This window comes from Monodelphis domestica, chromosome 8 (assembly GCF_027887165.1).
Source record: "Monodelphis domestica isolate mMonDom1 chromosome 8, mMonDom1.pri, whole genome shotgun sequence".
Lineage (NCBI taxonomy): Eukaryota > Metazoa > Chordata > Mammalia > Didelphimorphia > Didelphidae > Monodelphis > Monodelphis domestica.
In genome coordinates this window covers 4,107,553-4,129,316 of record NC_077234.1, presented here as the reverse complement: position 1 = coordinate 4,129,316, position 21,764 = coordinate 4,107,553, and the positions used below count along the sequence as shown (strand labels likewise).

Here is a 21,764-nt window from a genome sequence, read left to right as displayed (position 1 = left end):
GCGTCAAGGAACGCGGGGGCCTAGAGGATCCCCAGCGCCGGGGATCATCTGACAGGGGAGGCCGGGGTCAGGGAGCTTCCGGGGGACGAGCACCCTCCCCGCGCGTCTACATCGGCGGGTCTAAACCGGCCTTGTCCACAGGTAGCAGTGGACCGTTAGGAACCGCGATCTGGACCCGGAGGCGCTTCCGAGCCTGGAGACCTTCGGGCTGGGAGGTCGCGAGGCCCGCAGGGCACGGGGCCGGTGGTCAGCTGGGCCCGGGGCGGCCTGAGCCTCGAGTATCCCGGACCACTCGGGTCTGAAGGCTGAGGCCTGTGGGGGGAGGGGACAGGCTCCTCCCTCTTCTCCTTCTTGGTCCTGACAAACCCGGGAACAGGCTCGGGAGAAGCCCGACCCGGAAAGGACAGACCAAGTCGAGAGCCCAGGAAAAGTCGCAGATGTGGCCTCCGAGAGCTGTGCCAATAGACAGGGGAGACGGCGGACTTGGAACCGGCGTGGGCCTGGTGTCTAGGAATGGAGCTTCCCTTGAGTGGAGCCAGGTGTGGGGGGACTGATAGCATCCTAAGTGAGGAGAAAGAGGCAGGCTAGAGCCCACTATACGCTCACCCCCCCCCCCAGGAGAGAATTCCCTTTCCCCATGCTAGGGAGGCGGAGTTTGAACCCTTGTTTTCCTGGCATCAACAGTGTATATTCTGAGAGCTGGACAGGACCTCAGCGATGCTCAGACACGAATGGCAAGTGGTTGTCCAGCCCAAGGATGGGCATCTCAGTAGCCCCCTGCTACTTCACAGTAGCTTGTTTTTTTTTTTTTAAACCTTATTCTCTGTCTTAGAATCAATACAACATACTGGTGATTTGCCCAGGATCACCCAGCCAGGACATGTCTGAGGCCAGATTTAAACCCAGGACCTCTGGTTTCTAAGCCTAGCTCTATCCACTGAACCACCTGGCTACCTCCAGTAGTTCTTATTGTAGGCATTGAACCATCTCTGCAGCTTTTCCCCATTACTCCTACTTGTAGCCTCTGATCGGTAGGTAGATCAGTCTGAAAGGATTAATGAAGCACCTGCTATGAGCCAGGCATGGGGTACCAAAAGAGGCAAAGACAGCCCCTGGCATCAAGTAGCTCACAGCTCCCCCACATAGAAGAGATAAGGAGCAGGCAAATGTGTCCAAACAGAACAAGCCTCTTTCCTCCTTCACCCAACAGCCCTTCACAGCCTAGAACACGGCTATCCCATCTTTCCTGAATCTTCTTTTCTCTTATCAACATGGCCAATTCATTCAACCTGCTCTCATAGATTATGAACTTCTGGACATCTTTCTGGATACTGTCTAGCTTATCAGAGGCTTTAAACTCTGGTGCTCAGAACTGAACAAAGCCTTCCATAAGAGGTTTCAATAGGGCAGAGGAGTGGGAAATGATCCCCCCTCTGTTCCCAGAAACTATGTCCCTCTTCACAGAGTACAAGGTAGATTTTGGTGGTCATATCACCCTCTTCACTCTTGCTTTTCATTCCCTGGACTGGTCATATGCTATGGGGAGCCACACCACAAATGGGATATTGGTGACCTGAGCAGTCTGGAAGAAGGCATTCACAAGAGTGAAGGGCCTGGAGGATCTGGGTATGCTTGGCTTGCAGGAACAGAAATGAGAGCTGGCATGAAGCATATGAAGAAATACAGATGAGGCCTCAGCCTTGTGCTGCTCAGCCCCAGAGGGAAGGCAGTGCTAGGAGCAGGTATGGGGGCACAGTACAAAGAGTCTGATGGAGACTGGACAGAGAATTAGCCCAGAGTAGAAGGAACTGCTGGGACAGAGAGTTGGGTTCTCCTCCTTTCAAGCAGATCCAAGAATCACACCTGGTGGACTGAAGTTAGGACATCTTGGGTTCAGGTGTGGATTGGGCAGAGGGGTTTCTACCTGAGATTCTCAGATGGGTAGGAAATGAATGAAATAGGATCCTCCTTTGTCCTGGTTTAGTCAGGTCCTGAATGAAAAAACCATTTTGTTCATTTTTGTAGAGGCTTTCAATATCATCTAGTTTGACTTCTTGGTTTATGTGAGAAAATCAAGGCCCAGGGAGAGGTTACTCAGATAACAATAAATAGCAGGGCCCACATTCTCTAAAAGCAAATTGAGTGTTCACTCCCCTACCTGACATCTTTGGATAGCCAGTGTCATTCTGATGGCATTTGGTGATTAGACAGCTTTCTCCCCTTCACAAGCTTGGTTGCCTTGGTATTCTTTGAAAACTGTAAAGTCATTGTTGTTCCCCAAGAGTAGGAAGGAATAGGAATTCTGGGGAGGAGGAAAAGTTCAAGTTTTCCTGAAGAATTGACTCAACTTGTTTATCCACAAAATTGGATTCTTAATGATTTATCATTTGTGATGTAGAAAATAACAAACTGATGTTTCTTAAAGGTTAGCAGGTTCAAGACTAGGAATGGTTCCTGGACTCTACTAACTTTTGCTTGGTTAGGATGCTAGCTCCCTGGGAGTTAATCGATCAGCTTTTTCCATTTTGTAGTGTTTTATCATTTAACGTTTCCAATTTCTCTTCATTATTTAAATCTTTGGAAGAATCTGGTGGGCTTTTGTTTGCTTGTTTGTTTTATACCATAAATTTAGCAAGTAATGAATTTCCTTTTAAAACAAAGAAAAAAAACAGGTCACCTTTTTCATTCTTAGTTTCCTGTAAAATAAGAAAATTGGATTAGATGATCTCTAGGATGCCTTGTTTCAGCTCCTTGGCCTGGTGACTTTACAATCAACTTAAATAAATAAAATGGACTGACTGGAGCTCTTTAGATAGAGAGATAGAACATTTCAGAAACTGAACACCATAAAATAACAGAGCCATCGATACTGGCAGGGACTGTAGAGATCATTTGGGCACTTTTTTCCTGGGCTACACTAAAAAGAATTTGTCCATGCATCTGAGGAAACTGATCCAGCAAGCTTACCTTGACCTGTGCAAGGTCTGGTATGGGGCCAGACTCAGCAATAGCCAAGACTCCTGGCTGCTGATCAGGCTCTTTTGACCATCAGGGAGGACCAGCATTCTGGGGGAAGGCTAAGCCACCTTCCTTCACACCTCTCTTCTGGTTGAGGGCACCAACCACCCAGCTTTGGCCATTCAGGTTGAACACTTGACCCCTTTCTTTCCCCCCCACCTGATGTTGTTTCAACCTCCAGAACAGCCTTCTTATGCATCCACATTTCCCTATGCCAAAACCTTCTCACCTTGGCCTGGACTGTTGAGGGACCCTCTTATTAGTCTCCCTGGCTCAACTCTTCCCCTCTCCAGTCCCCTCAACTCTACTCAACTACCAAAGTGAGTTCCCTAAGATGTTCTTTGAACATGTCACTCCCCCTGCTCACTGAACTCCAATGGCTCCCTAGGACCTCCAGGATCAAGTGTAAGGTCCACCTTGGCCCTTAGGGCTCTTCCCAGCCTGACCCATCCTACCTTTGCATCTGGGTGACAAGTGCCTCCCATCTCTACTCAGTTCAGACCTGCCAGACTGCTCTTCTCTGGCCTTCCTGTCCCTTAGACATGACCCTCCATCTCATTTGTGGGCCTTCCCAATGCTTGGGCTCTTCTCCCTATTTTGCCCCAGGCCTTCCCTGGACCCCCACCTGCTGGGGCTTCCCTTAAAGTTACTTTGTGTATGTTTTGTATCTGCCTATAGAGTGTTTATCATTTCCTCCAGAATGAGGTCAGGGACTTCATTTTTGTGGCACAGTGGCTGGCATGGAGGAGGGTTTGTTGACTGATGGGAATGCTTTTTTGTGGTAGATGTTTTTATTATCATGCAAAACACACCGTATTGGTCTTTATTATAAGAGCACACTTCTGAAAAGCCAAAACCCCCAAATAAAACCCAGTATACATTGATGTGAAAGAAGTCTGCTTTGATCCACATCCAGCCAACTCCCAGCAGTCCTTCCTCTGGAGGTGGAGAGCATTGCTTGTCCCAGATCCGTGTATTGCTGAGAGTAGCCAAGTTGTCACAGTTGATTACTGCACAATATTGCTGTTACTGTGTATGTACGCCGTTCTCCCAGATCTGCTTATTTCGCTCTGCATTGTTCATGCAGATATTTCCAGCTTTTTCTGAAATCCTCATTTTCTTATGGCACAATAATTGTATTCCATCACCAGCATGTACCACAGTTTGTTTGGCATTTCCCAGTTGTTCAGAGAACTTTTTATGGTTGTTTCTGTGATGACTAAAGATCATAGAAATGATGATTTCAGAAGTCTTCTTGGAAATTGGAGGATTTTATTCATCCCTTTGCTGGGATTGAGGTAAAGCCTGAAAACCCATCTCCACCAGGCCCCCACCCCTACTGTCCCCCTAAACCCTTAATCTTGATACCTGCATTTCAATAGAATTGATTTCCTTTGTCATCCACTGGATTTTATTTTATTCCTCTAAAACACACTTCTGGGAAGGGACCACAATTTTCCCTGGACTTCCCAAAGGATCCAGGACACAAAGAAGGATCAGAATTCCTACTGTGAACCTTTAAGATTGCCATTTTAAAGCTTTTTCTCACAAACAAAAGGACACTCCTACATATTTATACTTAAAGGTAAATTCATACCTGCCTGCCTCCACATTTGAGAAAGCAGAAATGTCATAGTAGGAGTTTATGGAACTAGCCTTTAAAATTGCATTTCTAGTATGCTCATTTTTAAAACAAATGTTCTTTTTTGTTCAAGAAATTAAAAAAAAAAACAACTTTAATGTTCCAGGCTGGCAACTCTTCATTGGAGTGCTTGGAGGGCTGGCTATAGAGTCTGAGAAAGTTTTCTACCTTCTTATTGCACCCCTCTCCCCCCTTCCCAGTTCCATTTGTTGTAGATTTGAGGAGAAAGGGATTTATTCTTCATAGAAGGAAAGTATTCCAAAGAGCTGAAGCAGTCCAGGAGCAGAAGGGGTTCCTTCAAGAAGGAAGCAGTCAGATGCCCATCCCAAGAAGTTCCAAATCAGGCCAGTCATCACACATTTATTAAGCACCTATTGTGTGCCAGGTGCCCTGCTAAGCCCTGGGACTTCAAAGGAGGCAGAAAGAGCCCCTGCCTTTACAAGGAGTTTCTGTTCCAGTGGGAGACAATTCTTGGAACCAATTGGGCAGGAAGACCTCTGCTATCCCTTTCTGTTCTGGCTGGCCATTTCCACAAACTTTGCAAGGCACTCTGAATAGTAACCCTGTGACTATATAAAGAAAAAACATCTCCACAGGGGGAGCATAATGAAAATGTAGCTCTCTTCCAGTTTGTTTTTTTCTCGTTTCATTGTTTTATGCTTCCTACATTTCATCTTATTAACCCTTAAATCGGGTTTAGGAAACACCTCTGGGAACATTAAGGATCAGTCGGATGGAGAAAATGGCTCATTTCAGAGGCTGATCACTTAGATCCCAGAACACTTTAAAGCATTGGGTAGACTGAGGTTTTTGAGTTACTGGGGACAGAGTCATTACCGGATCTTAAAGGAGATGAGAGTTTGACCTGCATTCAGAATGAGAAGAAATTGCTCGTCCTCTTACCAGCCCTGGAGGCCTCAGCTCTTTTGCTCTGATGCCAGAACTCTGGTGATATTGGTACTAGGTCAGCTTGAATGCCTCTTGGGGGCTTGGTGGGAAAAGAACCCCCATCTTTATAATCCTATTTCTCTAGGAGGTGGGGAGTAGCTCTTGGGCTGTACAGCTAGGCCTAGTCCAATTGGAGAAGATGGAGACTCCCTCCATTCCCACACATAGGCACTGGTTAGCCTATAAGAAGGTGGGGCCTCACCCAAGATCCCAATAATACTCTTTCAGTCTATTGGGGGGAGGGTCAACACCAGGAAAGTCAGCATCACCCAAACCCTAGGTTTATTCTGCCCTCAGACCCAACAAATACTCAACTGACCAGGGCGGCAGAGCTCATACTGCCTGGGCCCAGATGCCCAAAGAGATTTAGTTGGCAGAAACACCAGTTCTTACATTTAGGTTTAAAGAAATAAACTTTGCCTGAACCAGAGAGCCCTAGGCCTCCATAGAGCAGTTTATGTGGAGCCCAAGCTCCCTAGGAGTCAGTGAGGCCTCCAAGGCCAGCTTCTACAGACTCTGCTCCGCTACCATGGCAAGGAAGCCTCTCTGTCTCCTGCTGCCTGAGGAATATTAGAAGGAGCCCTGCAGAAGAGAGAACCCAGAGGAGATGTGACAGTTGTAAGAAGGTCCATTGGAGATGATCGTGGATGGATTCTACTTGCCTGCTAAGAACCAAAAGAGGCATGAAGGCAGGGGTACAGGCCTCCCCTGACTTGAAAGCAGAACTCCCTCCAGGAGAAGCTGGAGGAGTGATGGAGGCAGCACTTAGGGTCAGATGGGGCCCTGCTGGATGGGTCCCAGGGGCCCCTCAGTGGCCCAAGGGTCGCACTTGCTGCCTTGGAGCCTCAGGTCATCCTTTGCCGTCAGAAGGGCCTTTAAGAGGGATGCGGCAGGGCAGAGGACGGGCTGGCTCTTGTCACTGTCAGTCTCATGGGGAAGGGTTCCATGGTTCTCTTGTCTGACCTGTGCCTCTTTCTCCCCATTTTTCCTCAGTGAGGTCTGCAGAAGTTTCCTGAGCATCAGCTGTGCAGGGAGGGGGCCCTTCTCACCACCCAGGCTACACCTCCTTTCCCGAAGCATTCACCTCCCGCATCCTCCTACACTGAGGCCCCTGAGGCCTCAGCTCCGAGCCTCCTCGCAGCCATTCTCCTCCCTGGGTCACCTCCCACTCCGACGATGGAAGCTCTCACCAGTGAGACTCAACTACCAGCCTCGGAGGCACTTCTGGCCAGCCCGCCTGGCGGCCAGGCTCCTCCGGCTCCGTTACCTCATCTTGGGCTCAGCAGTCGGCGGCGGCTACACAGCCAAGAAGGTATGTTGGGGGAGGTGGGTCTGGGGTCTTTGAGGAGGCTGGAGGATGTGGACATCAAGCAGGCTTGGTGGGCTGCAGGACTTGGGCCTACCTTCTGCCTCTGGTGGTACTCCCCTGGCTCAGCATTTGGGGGCTCAGAGCCTTACTCTTTTCTCCTGAAACCAGACTAAACTATTTGGGGAGCTTCTCTCGTTTGTCCTTGTTGAGGGTCCCTCAGGGTCCCCCTGAGGCCTGGCACTCAGCTGCCAGCCAGCCTTTCCATGGCACTATGGCGTAACAATTAAATGTAGGTTTGACTCAATATGAGAGTTCTAAAAATGAGATCGGGGTTGCCATTTATAAAATATTAGCCCCCGAGTCAAAATGACTGTTAGCCGCTTTTATTTACAACGAGGTCGAGAGAGTGAAAGTGGGACATACGGGAAGGAGACAGAGCCTGGTCTAGCCTACCAACCCTAAGTGCTGCTCCGGGGAAGTCTGGCTCAGCCCCTGGCAGGGGCTTCCTCAAGTCCCAAACATGGATTTCCCAGGAGTCCTCAGCCAGTCTCCACGGTGTCTGCCACCAGAGTGCCACCAACGCAGAACGACTCCAAGGAAAAGCACGTCTCCACAGCTCTACTCACTTGGAGGCAGGAAAAGCAGCCAGGCCATGTTGGTCTCTTCTTTTTTACCCCTTTTCTCCACGCCATTCCTGTCTCTTCCCCCTCTTCACAGGAACCAATTGCAGTCTCCCAATTTGCCTAGCACTGCCCCAGGCAGGCAGTGCTTGTGGCCTTTGAGGGTGTGAACTAATAAGTGACTTGTGAGCTCTCTTACCTAGTGGTTAGCGAGCTACTGAGTAGGGGTACTTTAAGTTCTTGATTTGATTAGCTAAAAATAGACCAGGGGAGAGGGGGAGGGGCTGCCAGGCTCCCCATTTTACAGATGAGGACGCTGAGGCCACACAAGAAAAGTTTTGAATTTAGCTCTTCCTGCTTCGAAGGCCAGTGCTCCGTCCCCCGAGCCTTGCCGATCTCCTAGTATGTACCTCATAAATGCACAGAAAACCTCCACAAGGTTAAGTATTGGGTCAGTGACCAACGCTGCCCGAAGGTGGCCCCTGAGACCGGATTGGGGGACAGTCTCTTGTATTTTAATGATAATCGTGAACCCGGGCCCTGTCCTTCCCAGGAGGGAGACTGAGGTCCAGAAACGCCTCTGGGAACTGTCTTTTCCTACTCCATGACCCCAGACGAGCTTCACACCTGGCAAGCGTGGGGATCCCCAGAGCCGGTGTCTTCAGTGTTTGATCGCTGACCCGCCCCAGAGAGAATTGGGGTCTGGGAAACCCGCTTCACCTGGGCCTTGTGACCGTCTCGGCGCTCACACTGCTCTTTCTTTGTCTTGCAGACCTTCGATCAGTGGAAAGACATGATACCCGACCTGAGCGACTACAAGTGGATCGTGCCCGACTTCGTGTGGCAGCTGGATGAGTACATCGATCTGGGTCGGTGCCCCCCACCATAGCACCCCTCTGAGAAGTGACCTCTGCAGAGGCAGTCTGGCCGGGGGGCTTTGAGTCAGAATTAGGGGGGCCTGCTCACACACATGCACACACACTGGCAAGATTTTCAGTAGAGCAGGACGATATTGACATCTTTGGCGAAATTCTTGCTTCTTTTAGGCCACTTTTTTTTTCTTGGCCCACTGTTTTAGCCATTTTTAACTATCTGGGAGCTGACAGGACTAAATCACGGGACTAGGCTGGGAGTCAGGATCCTACCTCAGATATGCACTCTCTCCATCCATCATTCCATTACTTCACCTGTCTGCCTCAGTTTCCTCATCTGTACCTCATTCCTATCTCCCATCAAAGTAGGTGATTCTTTGTTTTTAACTCTCACCTTCTGTCTTAGTGGCAGGGGCGAGGCAATCAGGGCTAAGCGATGTGCCCAGGGTCAGCCAGCTAGGAAGTGTCCTTTCGGCCAGGCCTGGAGCTCTGTCCTCCATGCTATCCAGCGGCCCCCACGAGGGTCTTTTTTTGTAAAGAGCTTTGCAAACCTTAAACTGCTATGTAAATGTCAGCTATGGCTGTGGTGGTGCTTATGATCATTATATGCGTGTATTTAGGGGGTCCTTGGTGCCCACTTCAGGCCTGTGTAGGTGAGGATTAAGTTTGGTGATCGTCCTCCGTCTCTTTCCTTAAGAAAGGCCTTTGTTTTTGTTGGATGGCCCGCTTTCATGAAAGGCTTCAGGCTGGGGGGGCTTAGTTCCTCACCGTCACTGCCATCATCTTCTTTACTAGCAATAGAGATCAAAGGGGGAAAACCTTTCATTTTCTTCAACAACAAAAACCATCAAATATTTGGCAATCCATCTGCCTAGCAATGCTCGGGACCTCCCTAGAACCAGACTGATAATGGAAATACTCCATCATGAGAGGGTGTACCTCTCATGGGAGGTACAGCTCGTGGATGAGAGCACATGTTTAGCACAGCGCCAACAAAAATGCCGATGGTTTTCTGTTTCGGACCTTTCCAGCTCTGAGGTTCTGGCATTCCATCCTTACTGAATGTCTACAGAAAACAGTGACCCACAAATACTGAGTGGATGGTGCCTCAGCCCCAAAATGACAGCACAACACTGAGCAGATATCAATAAGGAAAAAAATAGAAGAGCGGATCCAAGGAGGAGAATGAGGGCAGCTAGGTGGGATAGTGGATAGAGTGCCAGGCCTGCAGTCAGGAAGGCCTGAGTTCAAAGCCAAACACATCCTGGCTATATGACCCTGAGCAAGTCACTCCTGTTTGCCTTTGTTTCTTCATCTGTCAAATGAGCTGGAGAAGAATATGGCCAACCGCCCTGGTATCTTTGCCAAGAAAACCCCGGTTAAGGTCATGAAGAGTTGAACATGACTAAACATCAACAGAAAGGAGCAGAATAAGTACCCCAATCATCCTGTCGGTTATTTACCAAAGAGTGGTGTTTGCTAACTCTGTAGAGAATAAAGGCTGAAAAAAAGGCTCAGTTTTGAAGAAATGTCCCTGGGGACGATTGATGAGTACTTTGTCATGACATGAATTTATGCCTACATCTCAGACTATGTATCTGCGTAAATTCTGGGCCCTTAAGAGTAGAGACATTTCCATTAGCAAAACCAAAACATCAAGAAAAGTTTGAAATCACAAGCCATGCTCCTCGCCTGGTGCCGGGCGGGGAGTACCGAAGCTGCTTCTCCTCTCTCTCCTTTGGGCAAAGCTTGTTCTCTGGGGTTGGATCAGTTTGGGGCGATTGTCTCCTGTTCTTGCTCTTTGCTTTCTTCACTCTTCCCCAGGCCACAAGCATCTCTTGGTGCTTCTTGGGAGCTGTTTTTGTTATTTTCTTACTGCCTGGTGACCCCTTGAGGTAGCCATTCCTCAAAGGACAGCCACTAGAAGTGCTGCTGCTGATATGGGGGGAAGGGGGGGAGGACTGGGGTATCAGTGACCTCCTTGTGATCCGTGTCTAGGAGTAGAATCTCTGGGTCAAAGAGGACGACCATCTTAGGCTATATGCACAATTCCAGATTGCTTTCACAGATGATTGTACCAATCCCAGCTCCACTAACGGTGCCCCGGTGTGTCTATCTTTTCTCTGCCTCCTCAACATTGACTGGCCCTGTCTTTTGTCATCTTTGCCAACTTGCAGAGTGTGACGTAAACCTCAAATGAGGGAGTGGGGGGAAGGGGTTCACTTGCATTTCTCTTACTAGTGATTTGGAGCGTTTGTTCATGTGGTTGTCACTAGTTTGCAGGGTTTTTTCTTGTTTTTTCAGTTTGCAAAACTTTTGAGAACTGTTTGTTCATATTCTTGACCACTTATCTGTTGCATATGGCTTTTAGTCATGTGTTTTACATATATTCTGCACCTCTCTATCTGTTTTTGACTCAAAGACATGCATAAAAATTTCAAGAGTTGTTACTCTTGCCTGATAAGTTTGAGTCAAAGATTTTTTCCCACTTAGATAGCCTCCCTTTACCTACGTACGTTAATTTTATTTGTGCAAAAGCTTTTCAATTTTATGTAATCAAAATTTATCTTTTTGATCTCCTATCTTCAGGCCTAACTCTCTAACCGCTGAACCACCTAACTGCCCCTGCCTTTTATCTATTTTTGCCATTGCTGGTGGGTTGGTGGAAGAGAGATGCCTTTGTTTTGCTAAGAATTTGAGCATGAATTAAAATGCATATTTCTAGATTGTGACTAACAGAGGTGTATCTGTTTCTTCTCCAGAGAAACTTAGTAAGGCCCTTCCTGATTCAGAAGCCCTGGCCAAGTTGCTTCCGGACTTTGACAAGCTCGCAGGAAGCTTCAGCTTGTTCAAGGACTTTTTCTCCCCAGGTGAGGAGTCTTTGCTTTTATATTCTCTTGTACAAAATCACTCCAGGGAGAAAGATGCATCAGGCAAACTCAGGAAGCTCCAGGGCCTTTACAGGCACTGCCCAGGCATTGCTCTTAAAGGGTAATGCCAGGAGAAGAGGCAAAACCAGCCACAAGGCCCCTGCGAGTTCTGGATCATTCTCACATCTGCAGAAAAGGAGATACCCCAAAGCCTTAAACTCATGTTCAAGACCATCTCCACAGGTAATGGGAGCAGGGAATCTGGCTGACCTACTTTGTTTGGGAAAGTCATCCAGGAGGTAAACAGTGGCTTTAGCACCTGGAAAATGCTCTTCCCTTTAGCTTTTTTCTTGCTTTCTATGTTTTCTTCATTATTAAATGTCAGTTTAAAGATGTAATCTTGAAGTAACAGCTAAATGACTTAGCAGATTGAGAGCCATGGCCTGGAGACAGGAGGCCCTGGATTCAAACCTAGCCTCAGACGCTTCCTAGTTGTGTGACCCTGGACAAGTCACTTAACCCTCTTTGCCTAGCCCTTAATGGTAGGTCAGGGTTTAAAATTTTTTTTATAGTTATAATCTTGAAAAGCTTTCAACTACAGAGAAACTGGCCTGGCCAGACCAGTCTAGGGTATTGAGGTTGGCAGGGGAATTAGGGACTCAAATGCCAAATCAGAATGTTCCTTTCCATATTATCACAATTGAGGTGTCTTTTATAATTCTTTCCTTTGTTAATGCATCCCAGACTTGCCGAGTAAGCGGCCTCCTTAGGCTACACCTACTGTTTACAGGAATCCAAGCTCCACCAGGGGTTAGGTATTGAGGGCCTATTACATGTGCAGCGCTACTTGGGGTCAGCTTAGCAAGGATCCAGAAGAAGGACACGGCATCGTGTCTGCTCTCAGAGTCTAGTTTCGGTTGGAATAAGAGACCAGGTGAAAGGCACCAACTCCCAGGAAGTCAGGACCTCTGAGGGAATTCAAAAGAAAGCAGGAGTGCCTGGACTTTGGGCCCTGCAGGACGGTTCGGCTGGACTTGGATCCATTGAGAAATTAGGAAGAAAAAAAAGAAAAGAAAAGGACTTGGGAGGCGTCTGTTAAGCCCTCTTTCATCCGAGAGAACAGCATAACCCTGGAAAGACCCCAGGGCCTCATCTCTCAAGGAGAGTTTCCTTCTGTTTGGAGGGAAGGAGATCCATCTCTTTACATATCCATGGCAGAGATGGACATGGGGTCCAGGGCTAGGCCCCTAAGCCTGGAGTCAGAAAGGCCTGAATTCAGATGGGGCCCCAGACACTTCCTCACTCGGTGACCCTGGCAGGGCCCTTCCCTCTGCCTGTCTCAGTTCACCACTCTCTAAAATGAGGATAATACTACTCCTTCCTCCAAGATTTGTGTGAGAATCCAGGGAGGGAAGATGACAGAACTTGGCCCAGCTCCTAGAATACAGTCAGAGCTTGAGTCTTTCCTTCCCTTGTGGGGAGGGTTGGAGTCTCAGACAAGGCAGTGACCAAAGTGAGCCAGATGAAGAGTGTCTGGGAGACAGCTCTAGAGTTGGGAACTTGGACTAACGAGGTCCAACTTGTCCCTCAAGACTACTTTGGCCCAAAGGATGGATTGGAAAGGGGGGGAAGCTAGAAGCAGGGAGTTCCATTTAATTGAACAAACACTCGTCAGGCACCATGCCAAGGCTGAGAATTCAGAGACAAAAAGGAACCTTCCTTGGTCCCAGGGATCTTCCCTTCTACTGGAGGAAATGGCAATAGTCCAAGAAAGTGGAGAGAAGGGATGGAGGCTAGAGATGTGGGAATTCCCCAAGACTTGGCCGGCAATTGTTTGTGCAGCCAAGGGATGGAGAGGGACTCCAGATGACCCCACCCCTAGGAGACGGGCCTGGCTGCCTGTGTGGATGAGGGTGCTCTCACACAGTACATAGTACTAGCCCCAAAGTAGTTTGTTAGTAATAATCTCTGGTGGGAATGGGAAGGAGGTTGAGTCGGTGATTCAGGGCCAGCTTTGTCTAGAATGGGATTGTTTGATCATTTCCCGTGACATTTGGATACGTTTGTCTCCCTTTCCTGTCCAAGTTCAGTGGCAGATGATTTTTCTTTTTTTATTCTTTTAAAAAAATCATAGTAGTATAAAGCACGGGCTGAAAAAAACACTAAAAAGTAATCAGAAATGCTTTAAAAAGAGCTCAGAAATGTTCGCTGTATGGTGAATTTAGGGGCTCAGCCGGGGCCCAGGAGCCTTGAGAAGAGAAGCTGCAGGGGAGTCCGGAGGGCTTTCAGGAAGAGCAGAAAGGTTGTCTCATAGACGGGGGTTTGGACTTGGTTGTTTGGGCCTAAGGAGCTGAACGGGAAGCTGGGGTGGAAGTTGTGGAGAAGCCAGTTGGGGTGTCTTTCCAATGAGAGGGATCTCCCCATTGGGGCAGCCTGTTCGTAGGGAGAGGGCTCCCATTATTCAGAGGCTTCCGAGGGGAGGCCGGACAATGTTTTCTATAATAGGGTGGGAGAGGAATCTTTTTTCAGATATGAACTCCCTTTCAACTCTGAAATCGTGTGCATTTGTGAACTGTTTAAAAATTCATAGCCAGGACAGTGCCTGGAAACAGTAGACATTTTTAGAATGCTTGTGGGCCAACTTCTCCAAGACTATCATGGAGTTTGGAATCATCCCCCGGTAACGTACGCATTTGGGGCAGAGTTTGGGGCAGAAGGAAAGAAGGAAGAGAGCAAGCACTGACCTTATGCCAGACACCTTACTAAGCCCTTTTAATGTGGTGTATATGTTCCTCCATACAACCCTGTAAGAGTTTAAGTCACTTGCCCAGGACCACACGGTTTAAGTTTGCCCATTGTTCTGGGTACTGGGATGCTACCAGTTGCCTAAAAAGAAGTACTGTTTGTGTAGGACTTCTAAGGATGCATTTTTTTGTGTCCAAGTGTATTTAGTTGGCCATTCTGGTCCAGCGATTCTATTAGTGTAGGGAATTCCTGGTGTGGAAAGTCCCTCCACTGATGCCAATCTGGACCTCATCTGCAGTTTGTGAGGTCAAGAATAGATTCTTCCCCAGTTACCAGAGGGCCCTGAGCAGTTACCAGTAGCTTTGTGTCCGAGGTGGTGCTTGAATTCGGGTCTTCCCAACACCAAGACTATCAATAATTCCCACAGTCTGAAATAATAGGAGAATAATTAACATTCCTCATTTCATGGGAAGCCTCATGTCAGAGCGTAAGGAGTTGAGAGGCCTGGGTTCAAATGCAGATCTGCTTTTTTGTCCCCGAGTACAAGTTACTCTTGTCTCTTGGACTGCAGATGGAGAGATTGCCTGCCACCTGGACTCTCCCACCTGCCCTGGCATGAAGCTCTTGCAGTCATGGTTGGGGCTGACCCTTTCTGGCTCCTCTCTTGGGAGCCTGTTGCTGCGCACACAGTAGGCACTTTGCAAGTATATAATGGGGGAAGTATTTGGCTTTTGGCCTCTGAGAGACAAACCCAGTGACGTGTGTTATACACCTGTTCCCATGGGATGTTGGGCCAGATGACCACAGGGATGCTGTTTGCGCTGGCATTCACTGTGAGCACATCGGGGCCTGCCATTATCCACTAGAGAGCATGCCATTGGGTGGCCTAAACTCAGAATGCTCAGTAGCTGTCGCCTGCATGGACAGCCATCCATGTCCTGGCACAAAGAGTTGGCGTGGCCATCCTCTACCACATTGGGTTCTTTTTTAAATTATATTTAATTTTTCCCCAATTACGCGAAACAACCATTTCGCAACATTTCTTAAATTTCGAGTTCCAAATTCTCTCCCTCGCTCCCACCCTTCAACCCCTCATTGAGACAGTAAACAGTCTGCTATAGATGTCATATGTGCAATCAATTATGTAAAATATTTTTCCATATTAGTCATTTTATGGAAGAGATTCCAAATTAAAAAATGAGAGGAAGAAGAAAGAAAGTGAACTGTAGTATGTTTCCATCTGCATTCGGACTCCCGCATCAGTTCTTTCTCAGAGGGCAGTTTTCATCATGAGTCTCTGGGATTGCCATGAATCACTGCATACCCATTCTTTGAGGATGGAGGATCCCCATCTCCTGTGACATCTCTTAGGGATGGAAAAAACCTGGCACCCGTTAGTGACCTTTGAGGTTTGCCCAGGTCAGTGGGGGAAGTTGGAGAGAGGCCTGGCAGCTAGGCGAAGAAAGTCTTCCCTGCACCCAATGGACAGTCACATCTCCAGCAAGCCTGATCCCCAAGAGCCCAGCTTTGAACCTAGAAGTCACCCACTTGTGAACACACAGACTCCAGCATCTGGAGGATGTCTGTCGCATAGCTCCAGGGCCTCCTGGCAGGGGCACTCGTTGAGGCCGCCGGTTTGCCAGCCTTGGTTCTCTGATGTTCCCACAACTGCAGAGTAGAAGTAGGGAGGGAGCACGAGGGACTCCATTTGGACTGAAGGGAGACAGGCTGTACAGGAGAGTGCTGCTTGTAGGGTGACCAGCAGTGTGGCCTCCATGGGGAGGAAATGCAGGCACTTTCTTTCTTCTGGGATATCACCAGCCCACCCTGTTGGCACTTCATCCCCACCTGGGATTCTAAGGGTCTGTCTGAGGCATTGCCATGATGAGGAAAATGATTTGTGATGCTCTGTTTCAGACAGATGTCTGTGTGTGGGTAGTTGAGGTTCATCATAATTAGAAAAAAATATTGAAAAAAATCTGTCTTGGGTGTTAGAGGGCCAGTGGGAGGGGAGAAGGCCATGATGATGAGTAGAGGAGACTTCTGTGTGTTGGCTTTTGATGGGATCACTATGACTTTGAAACCCTTTTATGGGAATGAGTGCATTGATGGAATCTGATAACAGTCATCCCCCGTGCGCTTGCCCTTCCCTGTCCCTTTGAGTGTGAGACAGAGAGGTGTCCTGGCTCCCCACGTTCATGTTCATTTCCCATAATTTGTCATTTCCCTTTTGCTGATTTTTCACAGGTCACAAATTGGTTAGTGAAGTCACAGGAGCTTCTGGCCTCCTTCTGTTGTTAGGTGTGTACGAAGCTTTTTGTGCTGACCTTTGCGTGCCTCTCAATGTTGCTGATACACTAATCACAAATCAAACCTAGAAGGCCACTTCGATAATCCTGCTGGATTCAAGAACCCAGAATTCTTTGGCAAACTTGGTGACAACAAAAAGTCATTCCTTCATGGAAGAACAAAAATCCTCCAATGTGTATCTCAGGGATAAAATCTTTTCCCAGTTGTCTGCTTGGCCAAAGCATCTTCCCAAAAAGTAATTTGGGGGCATCTCATCTGCTCTGTCATGTCTGGCATTTTAAAATTTGGTCTCTGCCCTGTCACTATTAAAGCCTAATTCTGTTTTAAGTCTGGCAAAGCTACAAATAGTCTTACCAGAAAGGATCCTAACTCAGGGTTACCTTGTTTATTCTCCAGTGGAATTAGCTCCCCATGTTTCCTCTAAGTGATGCTATAAGATGACTTCTGAATTTTGAAGTCAATTGCTGGTCATTTCCCTTTAGAAAACGGAGAATAATCTGCAGCAAGCCATTTGCTGCTTTCAGCCCCAGATGATGAGCTGCTCTCAGATTCAGCCTTTTGACCAGACATAGTTTGGGGTTTAGAGCCTGCTGAGGAGAGAGCTGGGAAATTATAGGCTTCCCTGCTTGTCTTCCAGGTTCCTCTGGAGAAACAGCATTTCGAGCCACCGATGCATCAGAAAGCGACAGGCAGTTTAAGAAGGTAAGATGGAATGGAAAGCCTTTTCGGTGTGGGTGCTAATTAATTTGGAGGGATCCTTAATCTCCTGGATCGCTGGGGAGGACGGAAGTTCTCTCATTTTCTCTAATACAGACTCTCATATAGAGTGAAGACGGGGCCTGTGCCGGGGTCCCCCAGGAAGGAGCTTGGCTCTCCTGTCAGCAGGTACTGACTCATCAGCAGGATTGGGTCAGCTCCTTTAGGACGATCACTGATGCCAGTGCCAGAGGTCATGTGCGCCCTTTCTGTGTATTCTTGTGTAGGACTGGGCTTCACTGACACAGGAACTCCTGATGGGGAAATGCCTCCACTTATTCACATAGGCATCTCTTCACCCAGAGAGGTCCAGGGCCTTGGCAGGATCACACAGCCAGGATGTGGCAGAGACCACACTGGAGGTCCAGCTGACTCCATGGCTGGCCTCCAGGCACTTGGCTGCATCACTTCTAGTAATAAATAAAAACCTGGATTCATTTTCTTTGGGGGGGGAAAAACCTAATATGAAATGAAGAACTTTTTTTTTCTAGAATACGTTTTGAATGGAGAGATTTGTGGAAAAGTGATGTGATAGTTGGACCTTTCCTTTCGCAGTGAGATAGTAAACCAAGTGTTGCGTGGGGTATTTTTGAAAGGTTCCTTATCTTCACAGTGCAGACCTTTTGTGGTGGGGTTCTGAACAGGCTTCTATTTTGGAAAAGCACGAATTCAGAGAACAGTTTTTAGGTCATCCTTATCTTTGACTCCCTTTCCATTTTGCTCCAGACTTTTTGGAAAATGCATGTCGACTCAGAGAAAGGAGATTATGAGTAGCCGCAATTGGCTACTGAACTGTAAGGCCACCTAACTGCACCCCAGTACATTGGCCCGGGGGTTTGTAGTGGCTTGTGCCAGGGCACACAGACAGCCCCTGCCCTAAAGCCCATTGGACTTGCGTGTGCTCCCTGAGAACCTGAAGGAAGTCCAGAGGCCTCAGTTCGCTGAGACCCGTGTTTCGATCCACTACTCTCTTGGGTTATCCATCAGTTAGATGGATTAAGTGGGTGGAAGAGTCCTCAGCCCAGCTTGGGGTGGGTTTGGTCATCCTTTGTGGGGCTGGGAGCAGGGAGCAGGAACTCGGGTCACAGAAGCTAGTCCATACGAGAGGCCGCGGGCATGTGTATTGCTTTAACGCCATGTACGGTTTTGCCCCTTTGCTTATTTTAAGTAGATTAGATGATACTTCCTTGCATAGCATTCTTTTAAATACAAACAAAACAAACCCTCTCTTCTGTCTTGGAATGGACACCAAGTATTGTCTCAAGGCAGAGGACCAATAAGGGTTAAGCAATGGGGGTTAAGCAGCTTGCCCAGGGTCACCCAGCAAGGAAGTATCTCAGGCCAGATTTGGACCCAAGACTGGCTCTAACCGCTGGGCAACCCAGCTGCCCCACGTAGCATTCTTACGTGCATATTTGGGTCCACAAAATGCTTAATAATGTTTTCCCAGACAGGAAGAGTCTTCATTGCAGGTGAATTGACACCTGCAATGACAGTGAATAACACTAGACACAAAGTCTGTATCTTACGGAAGTGTCCAGGGCCCAGCCATTGGGCTGCTTTATTCAGACAGTTCCTTGTGCGTCCAAGGCCAGGACCACAGAAGTCCTGAACAGCTCCTGGATGCTTGTGTAAGGGAGGTGGCTGGGACTGTAAGATTAAATCATCAGAGCGTGGCTTTTGGTCCAGATCGAGGAGAGAGGCTTCCTTCCTGCCCAGAGCGTGTCCATCAGCTAAACCCTGCTGGCCTGTCCCCTGTTGTCTCTGATAGGGACCCCGTGATCTCTGGGAAGAGAGCAGATGGGTGCTCTCTAGCTCAGGTTTTTCAGTCAGTTACCCCTGAGAGCTGGGGCAGACAGCCTCGGGAAGCAGCCTGTAGGACATTTTCCAGCAGTTTTTATCCCCTGCTGCTTAGAACAGGCTCCATGGGGACAGTTACTGGACTAACTTACCTGACTCATTTTTACACCCACACTTCCCTTTCCCTCGTTCAGTTGGTCATTTACGAATTAAAGCAGGTATTTATAAAGCTCTGAACACAGTGCCCAGCACAGAGGAGGCCCTCAGCGAATGCTGCTTCCCTTCCTTCCTCCTGCCCTCCCAGGGAACCGAGGGGTTACTTCACATGAGCAAATGTAAACAATTTTAAATGCTACAGTCCTTTTGGTTGGCTTGATGTTGTCCTTTGTCTATTCTATATTTTGCTGAGGAAAAACAGGAAGCTAAATGATTCTAAGAAGAATCCCAGAATGTGAGCATTGGTAGGATCTCATCAGCTGCCCAGGCCGGGCCATACATGAGAGGAATTCCTCTGATAATGTGCCCAACAAGTGGTCGCCTGACCTCTGCTGGAAAGCTTCTAAGGAGAGGGAAGCTGCTCCCTTTTGAAGCCAACTCGTTGTGCAGAACCTTTTCCTGATCCCCATCCCCAGTTGGCCTTTTTCAGCTTCTACTCTCCAGGCCAAGCAGAGACAATCTCCCTCTTCCATGTGAGACAACCCTAGGCATCCTTGAAAGCAGTTCCTTGTTCCCCCTGAGTTTTCTGTAGGGCATCTATCCCTACTTCCTTCCACCTGTCTTCCCAGGCCATGGTGGCATCAAGCCCTTCACCCTCTCAGCCACCCTCTTGGACCCTGGACCTTGTCAGTGTCCTCTTTGAACAGGGTGCCCAGAACAGAAGGCCTTGAGGGGCAAGAGTGAACAGCCACCATATGGTGGCTTGAGCATAGGCCAGCGGAGGGAAGGCTCACAAAGCAAGGATGGAATGCTGGCCGGTTCAGCCAGCGTTCCTGAGAGTGCCAGGGAGGAAGCTACAACTTGGATGGTAGGTCATGGGGAACAACTGGGATGTTTGCACTGAAGAGCGATGTGGCCAATAAAGGAGTCCCTGGCTTCTTGGCTAGCTGACTGGCATCCTGGGCCTGTCAATTCTCTTCTTCTCCAGCATTGGAGACTTCATCTAGAACCTTGTCCTTTGAGAGCAAGATGGTCCTGTTGGTAAAAGGGGGAGTCTGGGTTTGGGAAAACCCACTGTCCTGGGGAAGGAAGGAGGGAGAGGGTGTGTGTGTGTGTGTGTGTGTGTGTGTGTGTGTGTGTGTGTGTGTGTGTGTGTGTGTGTGTGTGTGTGATGTTCTATCTATCCTGCCCGCTTAGTGCACAAGAGGGTAGGAGAAGTCTGAGGAGGAAAGAGTAGCTGAGGCATCAAGAAAGCTTCCCAAGGGCGTTGGAAGGCAGGGGATGGGATGGAAGGGAGGCACATAGCTGGGAATGACTGAGACAGGGCTGGCCCCTGAGGGTGCTCTAGATTACAGAAGACCTTTGGACTGGGCCCGAGGGACCCGCCAACTCCTTTGGAAGGCATTGCTCCAAGAGGTGGTGGGTGCTTGTCCCGTTGTCCTATGCCCTGGTTCCATTGTGGGAGGCACATGGATAAGCAGCAGGGCATCTAGAAGAGGGCACGTGGCCAGGGTGGAGAAAGGCCGGGAGGTCATATCAGATGAGGACGGGCTGAAGGAATTGGGAACTGATACTTGAATGGCTACCTTCAGTCTTAAAGATGGATATTCTTGGGGAAGAGGGGTTTGATTCATTCTGTTAGCCCTCAGACAACAAAAATGGATGGAAGTTGGGAGAGAGGCCTGGTTACGCTTGACCTTGGGGAGCGTTTCCTAACAATGTCAGCCATCCCCAAGTTGAATGGACTGCCTTGCCAGGGAGTGGGTTCCCTCTCACTGGGCAGAGAAGTGGCCTCTCTTCTATAAGCCACAGTGCATGGAGGAGAGCTAGAGAAGGCATCCATATGTGTATGCTCGGGAGGGCCGTTTGAGTGTGATGCTCTCATAAAGAACGTTTTCTCCTAGTAAAAGCCCCTAATGCTTAAGAACAATATTTTAAAGATTTTCATTAAACATGTTTAATTTTTAGGATGTTACAGTGGACTTTCCAGTTTGGTTATTTAGGTTCCTGAAGTTGTTGCCAGTTTTGTTGATCTGACACTCCAAAAGTGAAGAAAGGAGGAAATTGGGCAGGGACTGTCCTTGCCTGCCTAAATGACAACATCTGGGTAACATGAGTCATGAAAGTCTTAGAGAATGTGTCCTCTAAAAGTTGTGAGGGAGAGGGATTCTTCGAGAATATTAAGAATTTCTTGCCTTGAATTTTTAAAATTATTTTGACATTTTGAATCACGTTATATGTAAATTACAAAATATTATATTCTTTAAGTAAATCGTGGGGAATAGCTAGCTCTTCACCCTCCCGGAGGTTTGACCTTAGGGCCTTTAGGTATCACCAAGAGGCTTTGACAAATCATTTTTGTACTTAAGAGCAGGGCTTTTATCCACTTGATGGTAAAAAAATACTTATGTTAAATTCTTTATAGTGTAGACCGTTTTTTGGACCCAATTCTTATTTTCTTCCAGTTTTTGTAGGAAGTAGGACTATTCATTTCAGCTCCCTTCAGATGACAGTGCTTCACTGGCAGCCTCAGAAGGAAAGCAGGTGGCCATTTTCTAGAGTAGAACCCTTCCTGGTCTCTCCTGCCCTGTTTCCCACTCAGAGCACTCAGAGCAACCTCACCCTTAGAAGCTGATAAGCGTGTAATGTGGCCACTGATACCAAAGGATTGGTAAGATTCCTTCCCTAGCAGAGACAAAGGCTTGTATTTCAGAGCAC

At 48.1% G+C, this 21,764-nt stretch overlaps 1 protein-coding gene across 6 annotated transcripts in view; it reads left to right on the top strand.

Moving 5' to 3' along the window:
- The window catches only part of OPA1 (OPA1 mitochondrial dynamin like GTPase), a 68,038-nt gene that overhangs the window by 384 nt on the left and 45,890 nt on the right, over positions 1 to 21,764 (top strand). For 2 of the 6 annotated variants that reach the window (XM_056807300.1, XM_056807297.1), the window contains exons 2-6: positions 6,602 to 6,920; positions 8,310 to 8,406; positions 11,172 to 11,279; positions 16,272 to 16,325; positions 16,972 to 17,036. In XM_056807300.1, the coding sequence (XP_056663278.1) occupies positions 6,602 to 6,920; positions 8,310 to 8,406; positions 11,172 to 11,279; positions 16,272 to 16,325; positions 16,972 to 17,036 (643 nt within the window). Of the gene's footprint in view, positions 1 to 74; positions 540 to 6,601; positions 6,921 to 8,309; positions 8,407 to 11,171; positions 11,280 to 16,271; positions 16,326 to 16,971; positions 17,037 to 21,764 lie in introns of those variants that run through there. The other 4 variants (XM_056807301.1, XM_056807299.1, XM_056807298.1 and 1 more) reach the window with 3 other exon arrangements.